The sequence below is a fragment of the Netta rufina genome (assembly GCF_964035555.1).
Source record: "Netta rufina genome assembly, chromosome: 1".
In the NCBI taxonomy this organism is placed as follows: Eukaryota; Metazoa; Chordata; class Aves; order Anseriformes; family Anatidae; genus Netta; species Netta rufina.
Genome location: NC_140123.1, coordinates 199,105,461 through 199,131,168, shown reverse-complemented (window position 1 = coordinate 199,131,168; position 25,708 = coordinate 199,105,461). Strand labels below are relative to the sequence as shown.

General features: G+C 43.7%; 1 protein-coding gene across 1 annotated transcript in view; it reads left to right on the top strand.

Annotated features, from left to right (window-relative positions):
* ELAPOR2 (endosome-lysosome associated apoptosis and autophagy regulator family member 2) overlaps positions 1–25,708 on the top strand; it is a gene marked incomplete at both ends in the record, with an annotated part of 99,273 nt that overhangs the window by 43,461 nt on the left and 30,104 nt on the right. Inside the window, 3 exons of the mRNA XM_084299442.1 lie at positions 6,931–7,051; positions 21,867–22,062; positions 23,075–23,222. Of these exons, the coding sequence (XP_084155568.1) occupies positions 6,931–7,051; positions 21,867–22,062; positions 23,075–23,222 (465 nt within the window). The remainder of the gene's footprint in view (positions 1–6,930; positions 7,052–21,866; positions 22,063–23,074; positions 23,223–25,708) is intronic.

Here is a 25,708-nt window from a genome sequence, read left to right as displayed (position 1 = left end):
AATAAGACATCAATAAATTCAGTAAATAATCCATTAATAACAGCCCATGGTACTGGCTGCCTCTTGGGCTGTAAAAAGTAATAAATATATATATATTTCAGTAAATAAGCCCTTTGCCCCTATATCTTGCTTCTAGCTCTTGTGCTCAATGTCCTTGATGATGATAACTGTTTCATTAGCTGCCTGATAAATGGCCCAGGTGCATTAGCAGCATTTTATCTATGCGGTAGCTGTGAGCTTTACTCTGGGAAGTTAATTAACATCCATCACTGGAGGTTCTCTGTGAAGTTAGGCAAGCTTATGTCAGGAATGGCTTGTGTATGGGGACAAGGAGATGGACTAAATGGCTTTGGAAATACACTTCTAGCCTTGCTATCTCTTGCTTTGAAGCTCTGCAAAAGTAATATCGCATTACTTCTGTGGAAAGCATTTCTAGGAGGCTCTGTTATGGGGTAGAATAAGGGGCTGGTCAGAGGCTGCACCGCTTCATTGAGAACTGAAATGACAGCCCAGCATGTCACAGCTGAGCACAGAGGTACAGAGGGAAAGACTTGTCTGACCTAACCTCAGATGCTTGGATGAAATATCCACGTCTAAGCTAGGCTAGCTAGCTCCTCCAGCTCTGGAGGGAGAAACAAGTACAGTGTGTGCCCTGCTAGATGCCAGACATCTGAGATGCACTGGAAGCACCTCCTCTCTCTGGTGGCATGCATCATCCCATGGCGCAGCTGGCCAAGGGCAAGGCAAGTCCTTTGACCTAGTTCATGTGAGAGCTCAGCACCTTTCTCATTTCAGCTGGGACACAATATTCATCCAAACACTTTTATATCAGCTGTTTGTTTCTAAGCATTGACAAGGGTTGTCTTTGTCTTCCTTCTGCTGATGGAGCTGCTCACAGCTCCCTGAACCCTACCATTCTTCAAAGGTCTGCCCACTGCAGCTCACTCTGATCATTGGCCATTTGTTATAATGATTTTGTATGAGAATCCTGGAAATTATGTTTAAACAAGTTACACACAAACTCACCTAAAATGTCATTTATTCTGATTCCTCACAAATATTGATGATATATTTTTGCTGAATTTTGGCTTTCATTCAGTAAACCTCTTCACTTAATCGTTACTTTGCAGATGGCTTTGGCAGCGTTTCAACCTGTGCTTCTGGTGGTTGAAACCTGGTGTTTGAATTAGGCTCAAGATGCAAATAAGCTGATTTTCAGAAAGTCTGAATATCTGCAGCTGCCTTGTGGGGTTCTAAGCAATGCAATTAGGGCTGGGTTTCTCACTGCCAAGAAAGCCACAAATAAATTGGGAGTCCAGAAAGAGAAGTGTGACAAGAATACACAGAAATGACTTCAGGAATTTGGGCATTTAGGAATAAAGTTGGTAATAATTAAAAGCCCAGCTCAAGATTTTAGCTAAAAAGCACTAATATAAGTAATGTCAGAGGAGATTAAGGTGGAATGTTTATACATTCAGGAGCAGTTTAGAGCTAGGCATTGACTCAGAAGGAGAGGTGAGGCAGAGCCCTGCTGATGGATGGTGTGCTGCTCACTGATGGCCTCAGGATGATAGAAGCACGGGAGGGGACAGGAATACTCTTTGATGCCAGAGGATATAAATAGAAATAAAGAGTGCAGTAAAAGAGGAGGATGTGCTGGATGCCCCAAACTAATAAGAAATGGGAAGTTGTATCTCCTCTTTCAAAGCCTGGATTAGGAGAAGTGACTGACGGGCAGCCCTTGAAATACTGGAGTAGTCTCAAAGTGTTGAGTGCTTGGTCCCCGAATGTGTTAACATTATGGAGGCCAGATGTGGGGAAGCACAGCCACGGTATCTGCTCCAACTCAGCAGGCAGAGAGAGAGACATGTTTCTGTATCCCTTGGGATATCATGTCCTGGAGTACAAGGAAAGTGAAAGTGTTGTCTCCTCTCCGCTGTGATTAGTCTGGGGAGATAACAAGAGCACTCGATGGGGTTAGACTCCCTTCTTATCTCCTCCTGAATTCATTCTTTCCTTAAAGAGGCTTTTATTTGTGTGATGTTGTTGCTTTTTTTTTTTTTTCTTTTTTTTTTTTTTATAGAAACGGCTAATCCCAATTGTACATACATGTATAAATATAGGTAGCACATGGGTCTGTAAAGATTACAGGTGCTCCTTTTGGCAAACAATATCTTTTAATAGCATTGTGTGCAGTTAATCTGGTTAAGCAAAAGTATCAGTGGAACAAGCAGTGCAAGTTCAGGGAAGGAATAAGTGACAGATCTGACAACTACTGTTTAGTAATATTGTGGCAGGTATGCTAGAAGCTGCTTTTTTTTTTTTTTTTTTTTTTTTTGTTGATGTCTGTGGTTGGAAAACAACATGAGTGGAGCAAGATATTAAATTTCAAACCTACGCTTGCTATTATATTTCATAACAGAGAAGGTAAATGTTTATTGCTCCTGGTCTTCATCCATTGTTCCTACCTGGATCAAATGTTCAGTGCATCAGGAGCCGGTTGTAAGGGTTTGTGCCCTCTCTGCCCTTCAGTTTTGATTAAGTGGGAAAAGCTTCAGGGCATCTCCCATCTAGTTAAAAAGAGGGAATTAGAAAATTGGTGCAGAAGAACAGGAATGTATTGATGTGGCTGTTTCTCCTTGTCACGGAGAAAGCTCAGTTCTACAGGGGTTTCTTCGGGAGAAAGCTCTTCAGTTAAAGTAGAGGAAAATGATACTTGCAGAGTTTCAGAGAGACCCTGAAATAGGCCTTTACTTTTTGAAGACAGGAGGTAGCAATGCCTGTGTCTGTCAGCTGTTGTAAAGGACCGTGAGGTGAGTAGCTCACACAGAGAGGCCTGCACTGGAGACACGGAGCACCATGTGCACCAGGTCAGTGGTGGTTTAACCCAGCTGTGCAGCTGAGCTCCACCACAACTGTTCCCTTTCCTCAGAGAGAAAGGGGGAGAATATACGATGAAAAAGGCTCAAGGGTTGAGATAAGGACAGGGAGATCACTCAACAATTACCGTCACAGGCAAAACAAACTCACCGTAGGGAGATTGAAGTAATTTATTGCCTATGACTAACAGGCTAGAGCAGTGAGAAACTAAAAGCAAACAAAACCACCTTCCCCCAACCACCTTCTTCCACCTCCTCCCTCCAAGTGGTGCAGGGGAAAATGGGGGCTGTGGTCAGTCCCCGACGCTTCATCTCCGCTGTTCCTTCACGGTCCCTCTCTGCCCCTGCTCCCCATGGGGTCCCTCCCACGGGATGCCATGCTTCCCGAACTGAGCCTGCGGGGGCTGCCCACAGGCAGCAGCTCTTGAAGAACTGCTCCAACATGGCTCCGTACCACGGGGTCCATCCCCCAGGAGCAAACTGCTCCAGCACGGGTCCCCCATGGGTTGCAGCTCCCCCCAGACCCCCTGCTCCTGTGTGGGCTCCTCTCCATGGGCTGCAGCTCCAGCCCGGGGCCTGCTCCTGTGGGGGCTCTCCATGGGCCGCAGCCTCCTCCAGGCCACATCCGCCTGCTCCACCGGGGGCTCCTCCATGGGCTGCAGCACGGAGATCTGCTCAACCATGGTACACCAGCAGCTACCCAAACCCTGCCATATAAACCCTATACACCAGTGGGGCAGGTGGCCAGAGCAGGGCCATGGAGCTGTGCCTGCAGGGCAGGAGCCGTGGGTGCCCTGGCTGCAGGACTTTTGCATGGGAAGCATGTGAGGGTGGCAATACCACTGATCTGGTATTGATGCTTTATGAACAGAGCATGCTGGACCGATTCTGCTATTTTCTCTCCCTCTGGCAGAGCTGTGACCAGTTCACCATCCCTTTGATGTCACGTGCATGTACAAGGGCATTTTTTTGGGATGCAATGTCCTTCAGAGGGAGAATATGTACATCAGAGTGTTTCTTCTGATAGCTTTTCATACAAGTCTACGTGTGATTTCACTAATTTTCCAAGAATAATGAGGCAAAATACAGCACAGAGTAAAACAAATGTTCTTGTCTATTTTTGGAGGCCTTTTTCAGGTTACTGTTAACCTTTCATTTGAAATTTAATGCTGAGGACTACACGTTGATTCTGAGCAGCTTCTTGGAAGAGCGTCAATTTTCCATTTAGAAAATTATCTTTTCTTTTTTTTTTTTTTTTTAACCCCATATGGGACGTTGTTTGTCAGTTCTTTCTGAGAGACATTTTCCTATGCAAGTGTACACTTTAGGCCTGAAATTCAAACTGGTTTTGCTAAATCCCAGGAATTTTGAGCAATAAAGTAATAAAGTAGGAAATATAATAGGAAATAACAGCTGAACTGGGGGAGGGACATGTTTAGATCATTAAGGCCAAGCCCAGAAAAGTAATAAAGCAGTCAGACTTGTTAAAATTAAACAGGCCCATGGCCAAATTTAAAGATACTATATATATGGATGATAGTGGGGAAAAAAAAACGTTGAAAGCAAAAACAGAGAAATAGCTGGCAGCAGATAACATCTGGAGCAGATTTGCTGTGAAATTCATTTCAGAGAACTGGTGGGTAAAGAAATTTCTCAGTCAGGGAAGAGAAGAAATCCCAGCGGAGTGAAACTGTGCTTTTCAGTGAGATGCAAAAGAGCTGTAGTGCCCCATGATGCTGAGGCCTCCTCTATCAACTTGCTATATTTGGAAGCTCTGATTGCTGAGGCAGATTAGGAACCCTGAGCCTGGTAAGCCAGCGTTAGTGGGAGATTTCCAGCGCTCACCTACATCACATTGGCTTTGAGGATGCGCCTGCTGCAGCCAAGGCATGCTTTCAGCTCATAGGAATGTATCTGAGCTACTTTGGGTGCCGAAGATGGTGTCACCATGAGTGCTAAAGCAGCTCAAAATGCTTGATCATTTAGCTGAACCTGAACTTCTTATAGGTGTATTCACGTGCTCAAAGTAGCCAAGCTGCTTAGTTTGAAGCTGGCCAGTAGTGCAGCCGAAGTTGGGAGCTGCTGTCTTGCCCGTTACTGCAGTGGAGCTCCATGATACAATAGAACAATAGTACAGGGGAGAAGGTGGTGGTGATGGTGGCTGGCAGAGGTTTCAGAGGTGTGCATGTGTGACCATGGGCAAAAATCCATTTTCAGAGTTTTCATTACAGTCCAATACCAGAAAAATGGCAAAATCCATGGAGTGGTTAACAGACATAAAGTTGAGTTGATAGTCAGCTAGAAAGCAAGTTAAAAAAAATAAAAATCTATCTCTTCTTCACACAGTAGAGGCAAAGAAAATGGAAAGAGTTCGTTTAAGAGCAAGGCTGTGCTGTATAACTTCCCTTGTGAGTCTTAAGACTTACACAAAGGGGTGGTCACAGGGAAGGACAGGTTTTGGGTACGTCTCCCCTGGAAACCTCACCTGGTAAATCTGGAGAGATGTCCATGGAAGTAGGGGAGAGATTGAGACCTGATTCTTCTGTCTGAATTTGGCAGGAGAGCAAAAAAAAAATTTTTTTTTCTATATAATTTTAGCTGCCGTCCTGAGCTTTGACCCTCTGGTGATATACTCACATTCAGATGCCATTAGAGGGGATGTTTTTGCACTGTGCTGTACATCCTTGCTACCTGCATCACTTCTGAGAGCCCCTTCTTGGCTGCAAAGGGGTTGCATACTGGGGAGACATCCCCAAAGTGCACTTTCAGAGGGTGGCTCTGAGAGCAACCTGGACTGTTGACACCAGACTGCTCTCTGTAATTTAGTTGACATGGTATGAAATAGAAAAAAAAAAAAAAAGAGGTCTGAACATGAGTCAGGTTCAGAGGTTTTCAATATCCTTTGCATTGCTTTACTCCAGGCTTGCATATTTAATTTAACAGATAATTTTTTCTTATGTGATATGAATTAGGAGATGGATCTATTACAGATATGTTGCATATATATTCTGGTTGCCTCATAGGCAGATTTCAGTATCAAGATGATTAAGGACTTTTTTTTTTTTTTTCTGTTCCTTGAAGATTGTATAATGAGATGAAAAAGGGAAAATGCGAATTTTAATTGAGTATATTCAGGGTGTTCAGAGTGCAGTGTATCATATTTCACGTATGGCTGCAGGTTTTGTTCTATCTTCTTATGCTTTGCTTTATTTTTTGAGCCAACTATTTTTTGTTTCCAGTGTGCTGTTAGTTAGGTTTCTAACCCATAAGTTGAGCCACGAAGACTTGTATTGAACAATAAAGATACTAATTCCAGAGCAATCAGAATATTATTTGCAGTTGGATGCTAAATATCAAAGGCTTTATTGATGTTTAGGTAGGACTTTATTAACACCCAAATATCTCTGGAGAACTGTGATAACAATAGGAAAAATATTAATCTCAGTATGCTTTGGTTTTCTGTAAGTAAATAAGAATTTAAAGTCTTGTGAGTCAGCTGAATATTTGCGGGGATGCACTAATCTATACCAGAGCTAGCACAGACCTACCTTTATCAATCTAATTCCCTTTCTTCTGCTCCATGCTGCACCATGTGGCATGCCACTGCTGCAAGGGGTCATAGGAGGAACAGGAAAAGATTGTCCCCCAGGTAATCCTTGTGTGCACAGAGGACATGTTTCTAGGGCAGCATAGGTTAGGATAGGTGTCTGTAGGTCAGATACCCTGATGGCCAGAGGTTTGGGATCAATCCTGCTCTAAGAGACTAGGAAACAAAATTCTGTTGGAATTTGTGTCCCCTCTCTCAAGTGCTTTTGCAAATCCCACCCCCTCTGCCTTACATTTGTGCAGCACAGCTCTGGGCACGCTTTGTGCTTGCTCTGTGATGATCCACAGTGATCATCAAAGCAGTGACAGTGCTGCACACTATGTTCCACGGCAGCTACTTCCTTTCTGTTTTAATTATAACTGAGTTTGCTAATCCTGGTCTTGATTAATGTGCTTAATATGCAAATGTTATGATGAAACTGAAACTCTTTGTAATTGCTTGCAGACAGATTACCACTTCGAGTACACAGAGTGCGACAGCAGTGGCTCCAGATGGAGGGTGGCAGTCCCAAATCCGTCGGTGGAGTGCTCTGGACTACCCGACCCTGTGAAAGGGAAGGAATGCAGTATGTCACTTTTCATTTTACAGACCATTTCTGTCTGTCTGTGCTATTTACCCTATGTGGCACTGACGCCAATAAAACCATTGGAAGGGCTTTGAGATGCAGATGATATGGTTCTTCCTAGCTCTGTTGCCAACATCCCGAATGTCCCTGAGTTGTCCTTCCCTTCTGGGTCTCTTGTGTATCCCCCTCCAGTCCTTCCCCTTGTCTTGGAGCTGTGGAGCAGGGACTGTCTTCACAGCACAGCTGTAAAACTCAATACCTGCTGCAGGTACCCCTGTGTGGTAATTCACAGACAAGCCAAATCTACCACAACACCTCTTGAAGAGTTGTGGTTGCTTGCCTTGAGCTGCCATAATGTTCTGCAGCTCTCACGCTCATTTCTAGCACTGGCCAAAATGGTGATGTACAGTGGCCAAATTATTTCTGCATAGTGTCCATGCTTTCATCACCTGCGTTATTTAACTGATAATAAGCTAAAGGCATAAGTAATGGTAAACGTCTTACCTTCCTGTGCTATTTTCATGATGAAGATTTTGTATTTTATTTATTTATTTTAACAACTCAGAGTGTTCTCATAGAACTTGATACTGGTGTGTTTTTTTTGTTCTTTTTTTCATCTGGGGACATAAGCAAACTGCCACTCTACAAGCACATTTGAACTGTTCTCTTGCTGATTTGCAGCTTTCCCAAGGTGAATACTCCTTCCCATCACACTTCCTTACTCTAGCAATTCTTTTCACCACAGATCCTAGCGGTGCTTTATTTTCTCAGTAATTTCTACCAGGGGCTATGAATCATTGTATCTGACAAACGGGAAGAATGATGGCCATGTCCTTTCAGTATTACTGTAGAAGAGGTGACTTTTTATTCACTTCTGACTCTCCTCCTGTAAAGGTTTATTGTTCATTTCATTACAGCACATGCTCCAGCATATGGCACGTAAATGTTTCCTATAGCAGCGTTGACCATGGGAAGATTTCTGACTGCCTGAGAGCATCAGCTGAAAAGCTGCCTGTGTCTGTCCTGGTGCTTGCGTTTTGTTTCTGGGGTTTTAAATGTGTGATCTATGTGGGATTTGATTTACAGATTTGATTACAGAACTATGGGACTGGAAAGCACCTCAGGTGATCCCCTCATTCATGCCCTAGCCCAAATGGCTATAACACTTGTGACTTTGTAATTTGTGGCTTATATTTGCTGGGCTGTTTCCAGGGACCTCTGATGATAAAGAGCCCACAAGCTCTCCAGATACTTGCTTATATATTTTGTCCTATTAATTTTCCCTCCTGTTATTTTTTTTTCCTACTGTTGAGTCTCCCTTGTACTTCAAGCCTCTTTTTTTTTGCTGTCTGCTCCATAAAGGAGCAGATAGTGTTTTCCGTTCTGATGCACAACCACTTCTGGCATACTCTGAAGTATGTGGGCATAATTCGTTTTTTTCTGATGCACACTATTTCTTTGCAAACCTTGTGATAAATGGTTTAAGGTCCAGCAGCATTACGTTCTCCCCAGCTTTCTGGTACAGATTTTAACAAATGGTGCACTTACCTTGTTTCTTCTCCTCTTATTTGCATGTCTTCCTGGTCTTAAATAATTTCCAGAGGAAATTCAACTGTTTTATAACAACAGCTTCTCCATTTCTGGCACCCTGTTAGACAAGAGAAAAGCTTTGCCCAGTAGATTGGCTGTGATATTACATACAAAACACGGGATTCTGTTAAATTCACTGGAAAACTCATTTCAGTAGATGTCTCTCCTCCTTGTAGTGTTGCTTTTAAGTCCCATGGCAATTCAGCTGCTTTGAGAAGCAATTGGATAGTTGACTTTTTTTTTTTTTTTTTTTTTTTTTCCTGTGGTATATTATCTGGCTTCAGGAGATGTCTGGCTATATTCTGATTGGAAAAGTCATTTTAGATTTCACATCTCTTAATCTTTCACCTCTTGCTTTAAGAGCAGCTAATCCTTCAGGCTGAAAACGTGATTCTGTTGGCAGCAGTCAGTCACTGTCAGACTGTCCTGGGAATAAACCTTACACTGGGTTTGGCTAACGTGGTGGGTTTTACAGCAAAATATCCGAATGTTTTCTCATAGGCCTAGTGTTTTCATCCCAAGGAGCACTGAGAAATATCGTCAGTTTGGCACCTGTTTTGAGATGAGTCTTTCTGGCCATTCTACACTCCAGATTCTGCTGCATTTTGTAGATCCTACCCTGTGCCAGAGCATCCTGACACTGGGACTCCTCCTGACATTTGGTAGTGTCCTGGACTTCTTTAAAGTTTCTCTTTCAGTCCTTCACCCTACAGAGCTGGGGACGACAGTACAATCACCACAAATGGGGGGACTTCCAACTTTGGAGACTTGTTATCTTTAGAAGGTATAATTGGGTTCCAGTAGTCCTAAGATATAGCTGAGCCAACTATGTCTCTGCTCTTAAAAGAGCAGCTGTAGAGCAGCATGAGCTCTGAGAGCTTTTTTTGTCTCCTGGAGGTTGGCAAAGCCTTCAGTGGTCCCTGCTGGCAGCTAGGACACAGTGGATATGGAAGAATCTGGGTGAGAATGTGTTTTTTTGGAACACATCTGCCACTGCTGCTGACTTCGTGATGTTTTGTTTGCGGTTGTTTTCATCTATTTGGAAATATCTGCCGCTTGAGAATATCTGCTATTGATCTTTACTCCTCCCTGAAAACAGAAGTGACTTGCAGGCTGTCATTAATTTTGGATCATGAGAATACTGCGTGAACCTCTCCAGCTTCCAAACGCTCAGCAGTCTTTCTGTTTAAATTGCGCCTGAACTAGGAATTGGAAAGATGATTTCACAATATGTTAAACGTCTCCAATCATCTCTGTAAATATGTCTAGACTGCGGTCTCCAGTGGAGTGCAAAGACACTTGAGATTGCTAAAAATGTATTAGCTCAGGTGCTTCACGTATCTGGGGCAATCTAACTATGGCACGGATCTCGGCTGGTGTCTCAAGATGTGCTCATTTTCAGGATGTTGTGTTTCCCTGCTTTTCATTCAAATGAACCCATTTAACCCATTGGGTTGGGTATCTCCGTGCTCTGCTGTGTTTAGAAGCGTATGCTGACCTGCAAAGCATAGTGGATGGTGACCCACTGAGAGCGACTGCCAGCATTTCCTGGCATGGCTGTAGTCTTCAAAACATGGATTGAGACCTTTTTTGAGTCTTCAAAAATATCATCAACCAAGCTTACCTGCAGAGAAGACTGATCCCTCTGAGAATTAGTCAGAGGGTTCAGAGTAGGAAGGACTGTCATATTTTGACTGCTTTATAATGTGGTATAAAATGAAGGATTTTTTTTGCCTTTTCCTTGCCATGAGCACAGAGCAGCATAAAGACCCACCATCCCCTCCTGCCACGCTCCCCTCCTCATCTTTCCTATGCAGATTGGAGGCGGGAGGAAAGAAGGAACCTCACAGGGCAGGTATTTGTGATGCTGCAGGACGTGCTGCTGCCCTGTGACCCAGATGCAGGAGTGATGGTGCAGAAGCAGCTCTGCAGGACAGAAGCTCACTCACAACGCACTGGGGCAACACGACCTTTCTGCAATTCACTCCAGTCCATCAGAAAACCCTCCCTGCTTTTTCTGATCTCCTTGCCCTGTGGGGCTGCAGCAAGCACCACTTTCAGACCCCACATTGGTGTCAACCTGCCTTTTGGTGCTCAGCATGCTGTGTTACATCCTGCTTGGCCAATGCTTCTGAATGGCCTCATTTTGCTCTTTCTTTCCTTCATGCTCATGTTTGCTCAGAGATGAGTCATGCTTCTAACACCGGCACATCACAGTTGCAAGAAATCCTGGAAAGAGACGCATGAAATATGCAGCAGCGAGGATCTTGGCTAGGAAAAAGGCAATGTTTATTACTTCTAAAGCTGCTCTTCATGGCTCTCCTCTGCTTCATGTTCAAGATGTCCTATCCAGGTGCTTACTGAGGGCTTTTTGGAGGCCTGGTACACACACGGAGGATGGAGCTGGGGGAGGTGGCAGGCAGAGCCTCCATCAGTGGGATCCAGACTACTTGAATCACTCCATTACTTCTTGACAATCAGCAGCGTGCTTAACTAATTTGGTCTCGTTCATTTTTAATTACCACAGGTCTCACTCTAATCTCCTCACAAGCCTGATAGCGGGAAAGGAATTTAGCTGATAAGGATCACAGCCACCAGGGCAGTATACTTGGCTTTTTCAATGGAAAATATTTATTGCGGTTGATGGGAGCAGTTTGCTCTTGGGGCTAAGCCTGGACCCCCTCTATGGCTGGTGTCTTTGAAAGCCCTTTATTTTGGTGTGTGGGCTGTATTTGGTGTTTAATAGGGACCTTTTGGCATTGTGCTCCTGCTGACACTACACTACAGTCTGTTTCAGTGGCCACAGTCAGGCTCTTACTCCAGCCTGACCATACGCTGCGTGTTTTACACTCAGATTAAAGGTCTGAGCACAGAGCCTTCCTTCTTTCCTGGTCTCCTTCCCTTCCTCTCTTTGTCTCCCTTCACTCCAGCACAACCCAAATACCTGGTTCAGGGCGTGCCCTTACTGTACACAGATGCACTGATTCACTCTTCAGAGCTGTTTTCATCAACAAAAAGGGCTTAAATAGTTCATGTTTTGACCTTAAATACCTTTTAATATTAACTCTCTTATTGAATAGAATGATGAGAGTATTTTCGTTAGTATGTTTTTTTTTTTTTGTTTTTGTTTTTGTCAGCCTAAACAAATGAGCTTGCACCTTATCTCATAAATATCTGTTAATTTTAGTGATGCTATTTACATAATTAATAACAAAACTGTACTGAGCATAATGAACAGAACAATTTCAAAAGGAGATGAATTTACTGTGTTCAAGGGAAAAGAGGACTGGTAAGGTCCCTGTCAGAGTCAGCATCCAAAAGCCATCTATAATTACAAAGTTTTCTTAAGAAAGGAGGCACAAAAACATTGATAATATGGAACTATTCATGGTTCTGCTTGGCAAATTCTACCTCTACCTGGTACTACTAAAGAAGAGAAACTTTCTGGAAATCAGAAACATGCTTCAGTTTTAAGGCAAGGTGTGTGAGCACACACCGAATGGTGACTGTGGAAAGCTCCACTGACTCCGGAAAATAGAGCATCCTTATTTACAAGGGACTATGCTGGGTCCTGAGAGAAAAATTTGTCCTGATTTATTGGTACTGAGCTGTGTTTGTTGAGTTTATTCAAACTTGTATAATCTGCTCCTAGGAAACCACAGGAGGAGATATATATCTTTCTGCTAATTACAGCGCACTTTAGACACAATTAAGGCAAGTGACCTTTTTAAGACTTGTAGGTTTTATAACACTTTAAGGCAATTTAAGTGATCCACAGGAGTTTTGATTTTACTGTTCTGCTTCTGCAATGGAAAACAAACAGAAGTTTAAACTTAAATAGAAACCTTTTGAGTTTGATATCCTCTCTGTCTCTGATAAAATAGAGTAATCTGAGCTTAGCAAGGATCAGGTCTGATCTTAATTCCGTTGAAGTCATCGGGTATCCACAGATTTTGTAAGACAGTACATATGTATGAATAAACACACATATCTTTAGATGGAGAATATAAAATAATGTTAAACATCTGACAATATCTGTGTGCTTTTGCTACAGCCTTCTGATGGAAAGTGTCAGTTTATATCTCTTCATTGTCAACTACTGCTTGTATTCAGGAAAATTCTTTTTAGTCTTCATGCTAAATAATTTATTCTTCCAGAGATTTTACCTAGAATTTAGAATTTTGGCTGAAGAAGCCTTGAAAATAGCAATGAGAATTTTTAGTAGTTTCTTTAATGTTTATATTATTGCAAACGTACACCATAAAATCCCAGAATGGTTTGGGCTGGAAGGGACCTCAAAGCCCCCCAAGTGCCACCCCCTGCCATGGCAGGGACACCTCCCAGCAGCCCAGGCTGCCCAAAGCCCCATCCAGCCTGGCCTTGGGCACTGCCAGGGATGGGGCAGCCACAGCTCCTCTGGGCAGCCTGGGACAGGGCCTCACCACCTGTAGCACTACTCACAGGCAGATATTTGTATGTACATACAAATTTGTATTTTTTTGTGAGTAGTGCTATTTATTAAACAGTGACATTTATTTAAGGCTTAGAGAAGTCCAGAGTTATGGCTTTTGAAGCAAATGTGTAAATCCTAACACATAATCAGGGAGGTTTTTTTTTCCCCTTTTTATTTGACATTCATTGAGGATTATTTTCTGGTCTTGTTAAAGGGCTTTCAAATAACTGGGATTTCTTTGTTTCAATTGAAAAGAGTGAATATGTTGATATCAGCATAGCTCTGAGGACTTGGCATGTATCTATTCTCTTTTTTTCTCATGGCTTGAAAGGATTAGATCTTGTCTAGCAACCTTCATGTACTAACATTTTTTTCAGACATTGTTGCTTTGGGTATTCACCTTGGAAGAAACTATGAGATCAAGCTATTATTGATGGCTGCTGGTGTTTAATCACGTCATTTAGATCTGGCATGTGCACATAGATACTTACACGAGGTGACCGATGCCATTGGGTATCCTGGGGTGTAGGAAAGTACTGTTTTGAGGCAACGTTCAAGAAGCGTATTCAGAAGTTCTTTCCTTTCATTCCTCCATCTTTGAGATTGCGTCCTCTAATGGTATATTCTGACCTTCTCACTCCTTTCAACTAATACCTTCCCTTTTCTCCTCTCAGCTGGACAGTCACACGAGTCCCGTGAAGCTGCTGGTCAGCATGTAAGAATCCATCCTCACATAGGGAAAGTTGCTCTCAAACTTGAATACCAAAAAAAAGGATTCATACTGGGGATAAAATTGAGGAAATCTGAGCATTTTTCAATTTGCTGTAGATTTGGCCCTTCTCCTATTATGTTTTACCTAGTAATTGAAGATGTCAGAGAGAGAAAAATAGTATGTAATTCTGGCTCTGCAGTGAGCTCTGACATGAACAGCGAGATGTGCGAGAAATAGATTTCATTGTTGTGGTCATATAGAGGGGCACTTTTGTGCATATGAACTGCAGGACTGGGCAACTCAATTTTATCTGAGCTTTTTTCATATTTCTAGGAAAGTTTTTCTGTTTCTTTTCTTCTTCCTTTTTTTTTCTCTCTCTCTCTCTCTCTTTTTTTTTTTTTTTTTTTTTTTTTTTTTTCCTGGAAGGAATGAGAAATGCTTTCACACTAGGGTGCAGCGGGGAGGGGACCATCATACAGCAGCAGACACTGCTCTGAGGACTGCTGTGAAACCGAGAAATTAATACAAGGCTGCCAAGAAGCAAAGATGTGGAGCTGGCAGTGGTGTGCCTGGCAGTTTGAGAGCCACAGCTGAAAGGCTGTGATTTAGCAAAGCACTCCTACAGATGTGTATTTCCATTCCTCTTGCAGCATCAGAATTAAAGAGCTAATGTTTCTAACTTGAGTCAGCTAGGTACATCTTACTGATGGCATTAGGGCTCTCACCTGGGCTGAGACATGAGGCTACATTTTATCTTGGCTTTTCCTGCCTGGATGTTTTCCTAATGCGTATTGCTGTCCAGGGAGATAATGCAATTTTACAAGAAATTGCTCCAGACTTTTTCCTCTGTGCATGAGCAATGTGGTGTCTTTTGAGAAAAAGTTGCAGTTGGCTTTTTGATGCATAGCTCTTTTTAGGTAAATATTTAAAAAATCAGAAGAGTTTGCTCTGAACCCACAGAGTTTAATTCCCAGGGAAGCGTTACTGAGAATTGTGCATTGCTGTGTGTATTGAGACTTCCAAGAGGAAGATTGGCCTTAGTGTCCTTTGATGATTCCTTTGCCCTACTTGTGTACATGATGCAATTAAATAAGTTAAACACAGCTTCCTCGGAGTCCTCTTCCAACGGGAAAGAAGCTGGCAAGACCTTGAGATTTGCTGTGGCTTTGTAGAAGGATAAGAGGCAAGCAGAGAGACTGTGATCACAACAACATAATAGGATGGAGGTAGCTGAGCGTTTTCAACCAGAGTTGCTATTTGGGGTCCACTTGTAATCCAATTAGTGGATACCTCAAGCTCAATGCAGTTGCTCAGACACCGCTGTTTTGGGTCACTTGGGATTCCTTAGGATTTCCTGTCCTTTCTCCAGTTACTGCATCAGGACAAGAGTCTCCTGTAAGACCTCGGTCACGTTTGCCAACCCACTGCAAAAGACAACTCCAAAGTCACTAGAAGCCAGTTGTACTTTGATTGGTGAGCAATGGAAACGAGCCCAGTAGGGACTGGAGAGCTACTCACTGACCTTACAGCACATTTCCTACTGACATATTTCCCTGACATCTCCAGTGCAGAGCCATTACGATGGCTGTTGTATCCCAGGCAGCAAATATACGTGGTAGCCTTTTGGTGATGTCTGGCTTCCTTCCCTCTGTGTCCCACTTCCTTCATGAATTTGCTGAATAGTCCAGTTCCAAAACCACAGCTTTCAGTGCCCATCTGATGAAATAAAAGCGATAATAAAAATGTCCCATAAGCCATGCCAGCTGGGGAAAATTGTACTGTTCCTGTCAAAGAGGTGAAGCAGAACAAGTGTTGGTTTATTTTGTCATTTATTGGATAAAAGGAGAAAATATTTACTCTCAAGAAATGGAAGGGTCTCTTCCATGGAAGTTACTCTTCTCCAGGTTAGCTCACCTCTCAGTGTGATTGCATTTCAAGTCCAAACAGGCTTGACAGACTTTTTCCTTAAATTAAGATTCAGTCTGGTTCCTGATAACACATTGGGATATAATGACTGAAGAAAACGAACATCAATTATTCACAGTCTATTGGAGAAGCCTTGTATAAATTATTCACAGAAGACATTCTAAAGCTGGCTGAGATTATAGGAAACATTAATAATAAAGCAATGAATTCCGCTCTTCCTTTGACTTTTCTTTTTTTTTTTCTCTCCTCATCCCACATTTTGGTTAGTCCTTGGTGCCATGTCATGTGGACCCTGATGTCGCAGGGTATCACTGAACAGATGGCTCGATGTACTTGTCCTTGGCCATGTCTTCCCATCTAGGTTTGTGGCATGCATCTGCTGAACCCAGCAGCTGTTCAGAGGGACAACTGCATGATGCTGCCAACCTCATATCGCCTTTCTGAGTTAAGGTTTTTGCCTCTGCCCATGGGAGAGTGAGATATAAATCAGCTCAGAGCCTGCCTGCAGGAGATGACAATGTTGCAGGGACTCTGAACAAAGGAATGGAGAGAGAGAGTTGGAAAGTCAATGTTTGAAGCTATCTTTCCTGTATACTTTCACTGGTTTAAGTAGAATCATTTCATTTTTACCCCTTCTAATTTAATAATCTGGCAAAATCCAATCCTGTGTCTTTATTACTATTATTTTATTTATTTATTTATTTATTGAGAGCCAGGGTGAAAGGAAAGATGCACACAAACAGAATGAACATTCAAAATGGACAGAAGAGCAGAAATAATTGTAGGTATCGCTAATGAGAAATGTCTGGAGGTAAATGCCTACTGAGAAGACCAGTAGAAGGAGAATTATTGGGCATAAGTGGTGTGGGATGTGAAACTAGCTGAGGGAAGGTGTAAGATGGGCCAGGGCAGCATAAGGGAGGAAAGCAATAATTGAATAGGTTGTGGTTTTGATGTTGGAGGATGCTGGGCATCAAGGCAGCTTTGATTTATCTTCTGGTGAAATCCCAAATATCCCCCTCATAGGACAGCAATATCTGAGAGACATTTGATGTGAGAAAACACTACAGAAGCTGGTTTCAGACCTCAGAAGGAGATGAGCAGGAATATATGTGTGAAGATCTACCCTTGTTAGTCCAGTCCTGTTCAATGACGAGCCTCTCCTGACCAGCATCAGGAGGTGAGGCAAGGTGAGAGTGTTAAAATCAGTCACTAGAACAGAAATGTGTCAAGCAACTTTGGCACTAGCCCATTGAAATCACCGGGAGGGCCAGAGCTGTATTAAAAGGCAGCATGTGACCCTTGCAGTCAAAGATCAAGTGAGGCAAACCCACTTACGGTTTGTTTTGCCCTCCGGGGAGCTGTTTCCACGTCTGCAAAGTGATTGTAATGTGCTATCAGATCTGAAAAGTAATGTATTACAGGCACTCTTGGAAGCAGCTATGCAGTGGGCAGGGCTCTTGTTTCAGGACACCCCGTGTTGATGGTGTACCCCAGGAGGGAGGTAAGATACCACCACTCTCAAGTCACAGAGTTTAAGAGGAGGGAGGTTAATTATTTTCACTAGTTTGACCTCCCAGGTCATTAAAATGCATTCAGTTAGGCTGATGGTGAGGCTGATAATTTGTATCTGGCGCGAGCTTTTCTTCCATATGGTGTCCGGTTATGGTATAAAGCACTTGAGAGACAGAGGGTCCATCACATGCCACGACAGATTGTTCCAGTGATCAGTCATCCTTGCTATTAAAACTGTGCATGTTATTTCCAATTTGAATGTGTCTGGCTACAGCTTCCAGAAGGTAGCTCTTGTTATGCAGTCCCTTCCTCGATTAAAGAGTCCGTGGGATCCTATATTTTCTCCCCCTGGAGTTACTTATATGTTTATTGTTGATACTCAATCTTTCCTGATAAACTAAACAGACTAAGCAGTTCAAAAGCAGTTCAAATCTTTCACTGCAAGGCACGTTATCTGTAATCTTGAAAAGTCTTTTTTCTTTCTTTCTTTTTTTTTCCTTCTTTTTTCCTTTTTTTTTTTCCTTTTTTTTTCCCAGCAACCTCTTAAAAATGCAGAATCAGAACCATATTTAATATCAGAACAGCCCTATTGCCCATAACACACACGTTTCATCCTACACGTCTCTACTTCCACCTCTGAATATATCCACAGATCTCATTAGCTTCTTTTTGCACATCATGACAGTGAAAGCTCTTGACGAATGGCAGACCCACTCCAACCTTCAGGTTTCTTCTCTCTGGGATGTGCTCTTGCTTTCTGCAGGCAGGGCTAGAGCCCCTTGCCTTCAGTGGCTTACCTTCACCGTGAACTTTGTTAAAACACACTGACTTTAGCTTCGTTCAGGACTGCCAACAAATCTGAATCCCTTGCACTGCCTTCAGGTTTACCACTCAATCTCTCACCCCATTTGAATACTGTTCTTTTCCTGTTTGCCTGCAGATTATTGATAAAAACGTGACTTAGTGCCACAGGAGGCAGAACTGCCCCCATCCTCTCTGGTTGGTGGTGATCTCCCACCAACCGACAGCCCTGTTTGAGATCTGTTTCTCAGGCAGTTCTTAATCCAATTAAGATGTGCTTTACTGGTATTGTGTGGTGCTGCCTTCGTTTGTCAAAATGACACGCCAAACTTAGTTAATTGTCTTGGAAAGCTGAAGTCTGTTACATCCGCTCAGCCACCTTTATCAGGTGGCTTGTAATCCTTTTAGAGAATGAAATGAGGTCTGTTTGACAAGACTTATACAATGCATTTGGTGGGTATTAGCCCTGTAGCTCTCGTTAATTTTTTATGAAGTGAATCTGTGTCAGCTTTATTGCATGCACGTGCGAGTGTGTGTGGCTGCACGTGGCAGTGTCTGTACATTACAGCATCTTTTGTCACTGAGACTGGTTCCCTGTACAAACCCCAACAAAACTTTTTAAGGTGTTTTTTTTTTTTGTTTGTTTGTTTGTTTTTTTTCTTTTCACAGAGAGACAGAAGATCAAATTTGGTCTTCACAAGGTGTATAAGCTGGTGTGTAGCACCAAGCTGATACTTGGAAAGTGTAATAGGATGGTTTGCAGTTGGAGAGGGAGAGCAAAAATGTGCTTCAGAGCAGTGAGGTCTGAACCTGATCAATAGTTCTGGGAAAGGGTTTGAGAATTGCCTACGTGATTCAGCAGCCTTAGTTGTGTTTTCAAAACAGCATACAAATGTTGGGAACTATTCAATAAGGATGTTTTCTGCAAAAATGTAGTATTGAATCCTTAATCAAATGGTTTCTGGGGTCAGGGGTAGGTGATGTTTGCAATGGCCACTTCTAACCAGGGGGATTAATTTTCCATTGAGAGCATGAAGCGAGAGGGGTGACAAGTGAGAGCAGACACCCAAAACATATGATGTAGGCTGCTGTAACTTCACCTCACAACTTAATTTCCTATTTGATGGTGCTGTCCTTTGACAGCAGCTTGCCCCACAAACACAGCGGTGCTGCGATCTTGCCAACCATTTCTGTGGACAAGGTGTTGCTGGGTCTGTAATGAGACAGAGCAGCCACGAGCAAGGCACAGCGCCAGTGCCCTGGGATGGATCATCTGTTTGTGCCCTGTCCCCTGGCCAAGTGTCTCCTGGCCCATCGTGAGGGACATCTGCTCTACGGGGTCCCTCTGGGCATGGCCACAGCCTGCCCGTCTCCAGCTGGGACGAACACCTGAATCGATGTTGCTTGCATTGGTGAAATTTTGGCCTGGCTTTTGGGCTCCCCTGTTGCTGGAAGAGCAAGCTATGTGATGCCAGGAGAGGAAACCATCCCAGCACTCGTGGTCTTTCTTCCCTTTCCCCCTCCAGCCACTCTCCACTGCCTGGAAGGAGCCCAGACGAGGCATCTGTTCCAATGTCAAAAGCGGCTCATGTTGCCATTAGCCATGTTCAGCCCCAAATTGAACCTGGCAAGCAGCTGGCATGCTCAGAGCTTAGTTTGCTTGCACACCTACGTGTTTTGATGAGAAGTGCTGCTCCCTCTGAAATGGGATTCTTAGAAAAGAGAAAAAAGGTAATTTTCAACCTAAAAAGGCTCATCCCTCACACAGAAGGTGAGTGATGGATGGCAGTGCTCTCTGTGGCAGCTTGTTTGATCTCTTGTACTCTGTTTTTCTCTCTCTAAAATGATTGGGCTGCAAGGAGTTAAAAGATATTAGTCCAGTTAAAGCAATAATCTCTGCTCAACCTCGCTCAGTTTGAAGAGGAGGCTCTGCTGCCTGCTGCGTCTTCGTTATGGCAGCAAAATTCTCTCGGTTACTGACTCCTTATTCGAAATTCACAAATATGGAACGTGTGGTTAAGCAGCACTTTCCATTTCTTGCTATTTAACTTTCTTAAAAAACATGTTGGAGCTGTTAAAGGATTTGAATGTCAGGATGGAGCTCGCTTTTTTATTTCCCTTCCTGATGGTTTCTCTCTGCAACCTTCAAGGAAAAAAATAAGGCAGGGTATATTAGCATTGCCGAAACAGTAAATTTACACTTTTAAGGTGAAAAGGTGAACTGTCTGTGGTCTTGATTCGGGCAGGCACATGGGGAAGTGCTCTTGGCTTGTCTCTGGGAGGCTGAAGAAAGCCGTGCTCCCACTGCAGCAGGATTTGCTTGCGTACACCCAGCACCCATCCCTGCTGGCTCCTGCTCACTTTCAGTCTCAGTGCGTCACCACTGAGCAATGGGGTTAGAAGAACAGGTTTGTTGACTTGACTTCCACTGGTTCAGGTTGAGAGTATGTCGATATGACCAAGAGGGGATAATGGCCCTTTGGCAGAGCTTTCCATCAAAAGGGACCTTTTATCTGCATTCCGGTGCTGCCTGTCAAGGGCAATTACACAAAGAAATGTCGTGGGAGCGGGCTTACAAATGGGAGCCTGAGCTGCAGGTTGGGTTCGGATGGAAACTGCTGTTATGCAGCCACGTCTTTCTCAAAATTCTTACTGTCAAACAAGTTTTTCTGCAGTTAGATAAACATCAGCACATCTATAAAACCACATATGCCGGGACTTCAGCTGGCGTCAGTTGTTTTGGGCCAGTTTCACTGCTTTGGCTAGCAGTCTGATCTCGTCCCACGGCTTCTCAGACTGTGAGCTTCTGTCTCTCAAAGTGAGTTTATGGAATATCTGTCACTGCACAGTGTGGCACGTGTGAAACTTTCAGTAAAAATTCCCAGCATCTCTTGGGATGTGAGTTGTATGCTTCGCTCTGTGTTCTACTTGGGTTGAGTGGCACAGTTATGTTTATAAACCCTCCAACCACCCAAGACATATTTTGTGCTTTGGAAAGTGCTCATTTGGTTTCCATCCAGGGCATCAAGTCTCGGAGAGGATGAGATGCAGCACAGGGCTGTGGGAAAGCAGGATTATCACTTCACACACGTCTTCTATATTATACTTCCCCTAGTTACATACATTAAACTCCTCTTTGCTATGCTGGAAATGAGCGTTTATTTTTTCAGCATGCTAACAGCACCCCAGTCAAACTCATTTGCTAGACACAGGCTCATTGGTGGTCTTTCCCAAGACCACCTGGTCTATCAGAAGACATGTGCAATGGTTTTTAGGCAGTCCAGAAGAAGAGAAATGTGGAGAGAGCTTTGGATTAGGTCTGCAGCTTTCATCCAAGGTTTGTACGGTTACATTAGAGCCTGTGTGCCACTGTGTACTCTTCATAGTACAAGTGGGTAATGTGAGTCTGCTCTCTCAGGTGCTGCTAATTTTAATTGAGCTCAAGGTATAACAGGTGAGTGAGAGTGAGGGGAACTGTATTACAAGCCCTTATTTTCACAAATTGCTTCTGAGCATAGTTTGTGGGTAGAGATTTAATTTCTAAATCTTGTTTTGACAATGGAGACAAGCTGCGAATCAGGAGCCCTCATCTGAGATTTGGTTTCAGTGCCACCACATTGGTGAGAAAACAAGCACTGGGGAACATCTGAATTTCACATGCCATGCTGGGAGTTCAGCTGTTGTGTTCCTGGGGTTTGGACATTTCCATTTAGTTCCTGTTAGTGTCAGTTCACAATTAATTAAGTGGCAAAAAATTAATGGAAACTATTTGGGATTAATTTTTTCCTTTAATACATTGGAAATGATTATCTCCCCAGCTTTCTCCTGTGCCTCTGGCGAGTACCTGGAGATGAAGAACCAGGTGTGCAGCAAATGTGCTGAGGGGACCTACTCGCTGGGCAGCGGGATCAAGTTTGATGAGTGGGACGAGCTGCCAGCAGGATTCTCCAACGTGGCGACTTTCATGGACACGGCAGTTGGCTCGTCTGAGAATAAAGCTGACAGCTGCAACAAGTAAGAAGTGCTGTGTGTATCTGGGTTACCTTGCTTTGGGTGAGCCTTGAGACAGCTTAAAAAGAGCTCCCACACCTGTGTGCTACAGGTCTTTGCTCAGCAGTGGGTGTGTGGTTGGAGGTGGGTTGTTGACATGGACACAGCTCCTGCAGCCAAGCCAGCAAAGGGATCTGTCTTGCATGATTTTGGGGAGTGACTTAAATTATATTTATGCTATAGAACATCCTCAATCCAGAAGTGGAGTGGTATGGACTCTTGGGAACAGAGTCTTCAAAATTTGGGGTTTGGCAAAGGCAGTGCCATTAGGCAAAGCTCAGCTCCATAAACACAGAGGGAAATATTTCTCTGTCAGAAGTGAAAATCTGTGTAAAACTACACAATGCAGCAGGAAGGATTGGTAGAGAGCGCTGTAGACACTGCAAAGCTGCACTGTGGTTACCTTGAACCTCTCAGCTGCACAAAGCCAGCTTAATGATTTACCTAAGCTCTCCAGAGGGCAAACAGCCCTAGTAATGGCAAGCAAGAGTTGCTGGGAAGCAAAGTTTTTAGCCATTTCTTTGCTGTCATCATAGTCTCCATGGACTCATCAGCAACTAGTGAGTCTAAGACCAGCTTGGAGCTGTGCTTATTTGTAGCTGGAAAGCTCTCAGGTCACGGTATAGTAAATGCAGCTAAAAGTTACTTTCACAGCCTATTTAGAGACTGATGGTGGTTGCAGGAGACTGTTTCTGGATATGACTGAAAGTATGTTGGACCTATTGATTACAAACCTTTACTGAGTAGGCTGGGGCTCTAAATTACTAGTACCATACCTCTTCCTATGAACAGATTTAATGATAAATATTATTTTAAAGTGAAAATTAAATGGGAATCTAGGAACAAATACCCTGCATTTAGCTACTGTGGGATTCTGGGTTCTTTATTAAGTAATATGTTTTTGTATTGTGCTGTAAGAAATGTTTCCTTGGTGCCTGTGATCTGAGCTGAGGTTTGTTTTGTTTACTTTCATCAGCTCTTCGTGGACGCCCCGAGGGAATTACATAGAGTCGAACAGGGATGATTGTACAGTTTCTCTCATCTACGCTGTGCACCTGAAGAAATCCGGTTCTGTCTTCTTTGAATACCAGTATATAGACAACAACATCTTCTTTGAATTTTTTGTAAGGCCTTTTATATGATGAATCCAACCTTACACTGTAAGATTTCAATCCAGAAAAGACTACCAAACCCAGCTTTTAACCTCCCTTTACATAGCTCTGGATGGGAAAAGCCTGGCATGGCTTTCACCACGCTGGATCCAAATTACTGAAATGATTTGATCAGATGGGACCCAAATGAGAAAGGCATCCTGGTTCTGCCCTTGTAGATAGAAAGGTTGGGGTCCAAAGAGCTGGGGGGTTCCCAGCACTGGGTTCTGCAGTGCAGTGTATGTGCCCCAAGCTGCTGAGATGCTTTAGAAGCTCCCACCAAGAGCTGCACTGCTTTTCCAGGCATCATTGGACCTGCTCTCTGGGACAGAGAGTAACTTAATGGGAGGGCAGCTCAGGACAGGAGAGGACTGGAAATCTTCAGTCTTATCCTCTGTTACTGCTCCTCTCCCTGTCTGGTGAGCTCTGTTTTTTGTCTGAAAAACACTGCTCAGGCTATCACACAGGAGTGTGAGGTCCTAGCTTGTGTTGGTAAAAGCTTCTTGGAGCTCTGACAAAAGTGCAAAGTGTCCTTATCCTTAGTAAGGATGAGAAAAGGAAATAAAAACAATGCGCTGGAAGCACCCTCCTAATGCTATATCAGTGCAATCTATCGCACTTGGATAACAGACAGTGCAGGTAATATCATATAGCCATTTCAGTTTTGTATTAGACCATTCTGCCTTCTTCAGATGGCAAAAGCAGCAAATATGCTTTCTGCTGTCAGATGAATGTAACAGGATTATGAATCCTAGCTTTAGTTTCTTTACTGGATGACTGATCTGCTCCCGCAAAGGAGAGAATATATTTTTTCTCTGAATGCTAGATTTGAAAATGGCTCTTTGATTGTTACTTTTATCTGTGTCCCAGTGATTCACCTCCTTAAATTTGTCATTCCCTTCTCAAGAATCAGTGAGTGGTGCAGCCCTGTATAACCTTTATAGAAATGCCCAAATAAATAACTCTTGGTAGTTCTCAGTATTGCATATTTAACACTCCTCTAAAAGCCATTTTTATTTATTTGTTTGTTTGTTTTTCCTTAGTATGTCTTTGTACTTAAATATATCTAAGGATGATTTTGACCATCCTTAAGGGATGGAATGAATTGGAAGAAGGGATGCCATGCAGAGAGACCTTGACAGGCCTGAGAGGTGGGCCTGTGCGAACCTCATGGGGTTTAACGAGGCCAAGGGCAAGGTCCTACATCTGGTCCCAGGCAATCCCAAACCCAAATACAGGCTGGGTGGAGAATGGATGGAGAGCAGCTCTTAGGAGTTAAGGAGAATCTCAACATGAGCCGGCAACGTGTGCCTGCAGCCCAGAAAGCCAACCGTGTGCTGGGCTGCACCAACACAGCGTGGGCAGCAGGGCAGGGAGGGGATTGTCCCCCTCTGCTCTGCTCTCCTCAGACCTCACCTGGAGCCTGCGTTCAGCTCTGGGCCCAGCACAAGGACAGGGATGGATCAGAGCGAGTCCAGAGGAGGCCACGAGGATGCTCAGAGGCTGGAGCCCCTCCGGGGAGACCTCCCAGCGGCCTGCCAGGGCCTGAAGGGGCTGCAGAAGAGCTGGGGAGGGACTGTGTGTCAGGGGGTGTGGTGGTAGAACAAGGGGGGATGGCTTTAAACTAAGAGAGGGTAGATTTAGATTGGATATAAGGAAGAGGTTCTTTACTCAGAGGCCCTGGCATAGGTTGACTACAGTAGCTGTCGTTGGGGAGAGTATGGTTGGAACTAGCTGATCTCTAAGGTCCCTTCCAACCCAAAGTATTCTATGTTCCTATGAAACTTTGGACAGCGGCATTTCAGTAGCAGTGGATTGCAAATTGCCAGGAAGCGGTGAAGTTTTCAGGTTTGCCAGGCACAGGTTCCTGCACTACTTCTCTGAGATCAAGCAAGATGTTCTCAAGTGGTGGAAGCAAGTGTGGATGCTTCTTTTTAGATACCCATTGATTCTGCCCTTCCTTACCGCCCTTCCCAAACTCTTTTTACATATCTAATCATTTTACATCTTGTGAGAATAGACTATCTTATCTCCATTTTCCAGATAGGAAGTCAGACACAAAGGTGTTGAGGTTGAGGCTGTGCAAGATAATCGTGGATCTGCCTCCTATTAAGGTGCTCCCCTCTTCAACCCCGGGCTGTAGGTCTGGGTGGGAATTAAGTGTGCAGGTGATCTGGAAGATGTGGGGTTATATGACGTATTTCAGGTGGGATGTCAAGCAAGTTTGAGGAAGACACTTGACCCCAGGTGTTCTAAATTGCAGTGCAAAGCATTGAAATGGCCTCTCTCCCTGTTGGAATAAAGGCTGAGTAATTGAAATCATACATCAAAGGGACTTGGTACTATATCTTCAGAGAAGACAGCGATGAGAAGAGTGGAAAGCTCTGAGGCCAAGTGTCAAATCCTGCTGTAAGGAGAAGCAGTAGGGCTGCACTGGGCCTGCCCAAGGGACAGCTGGC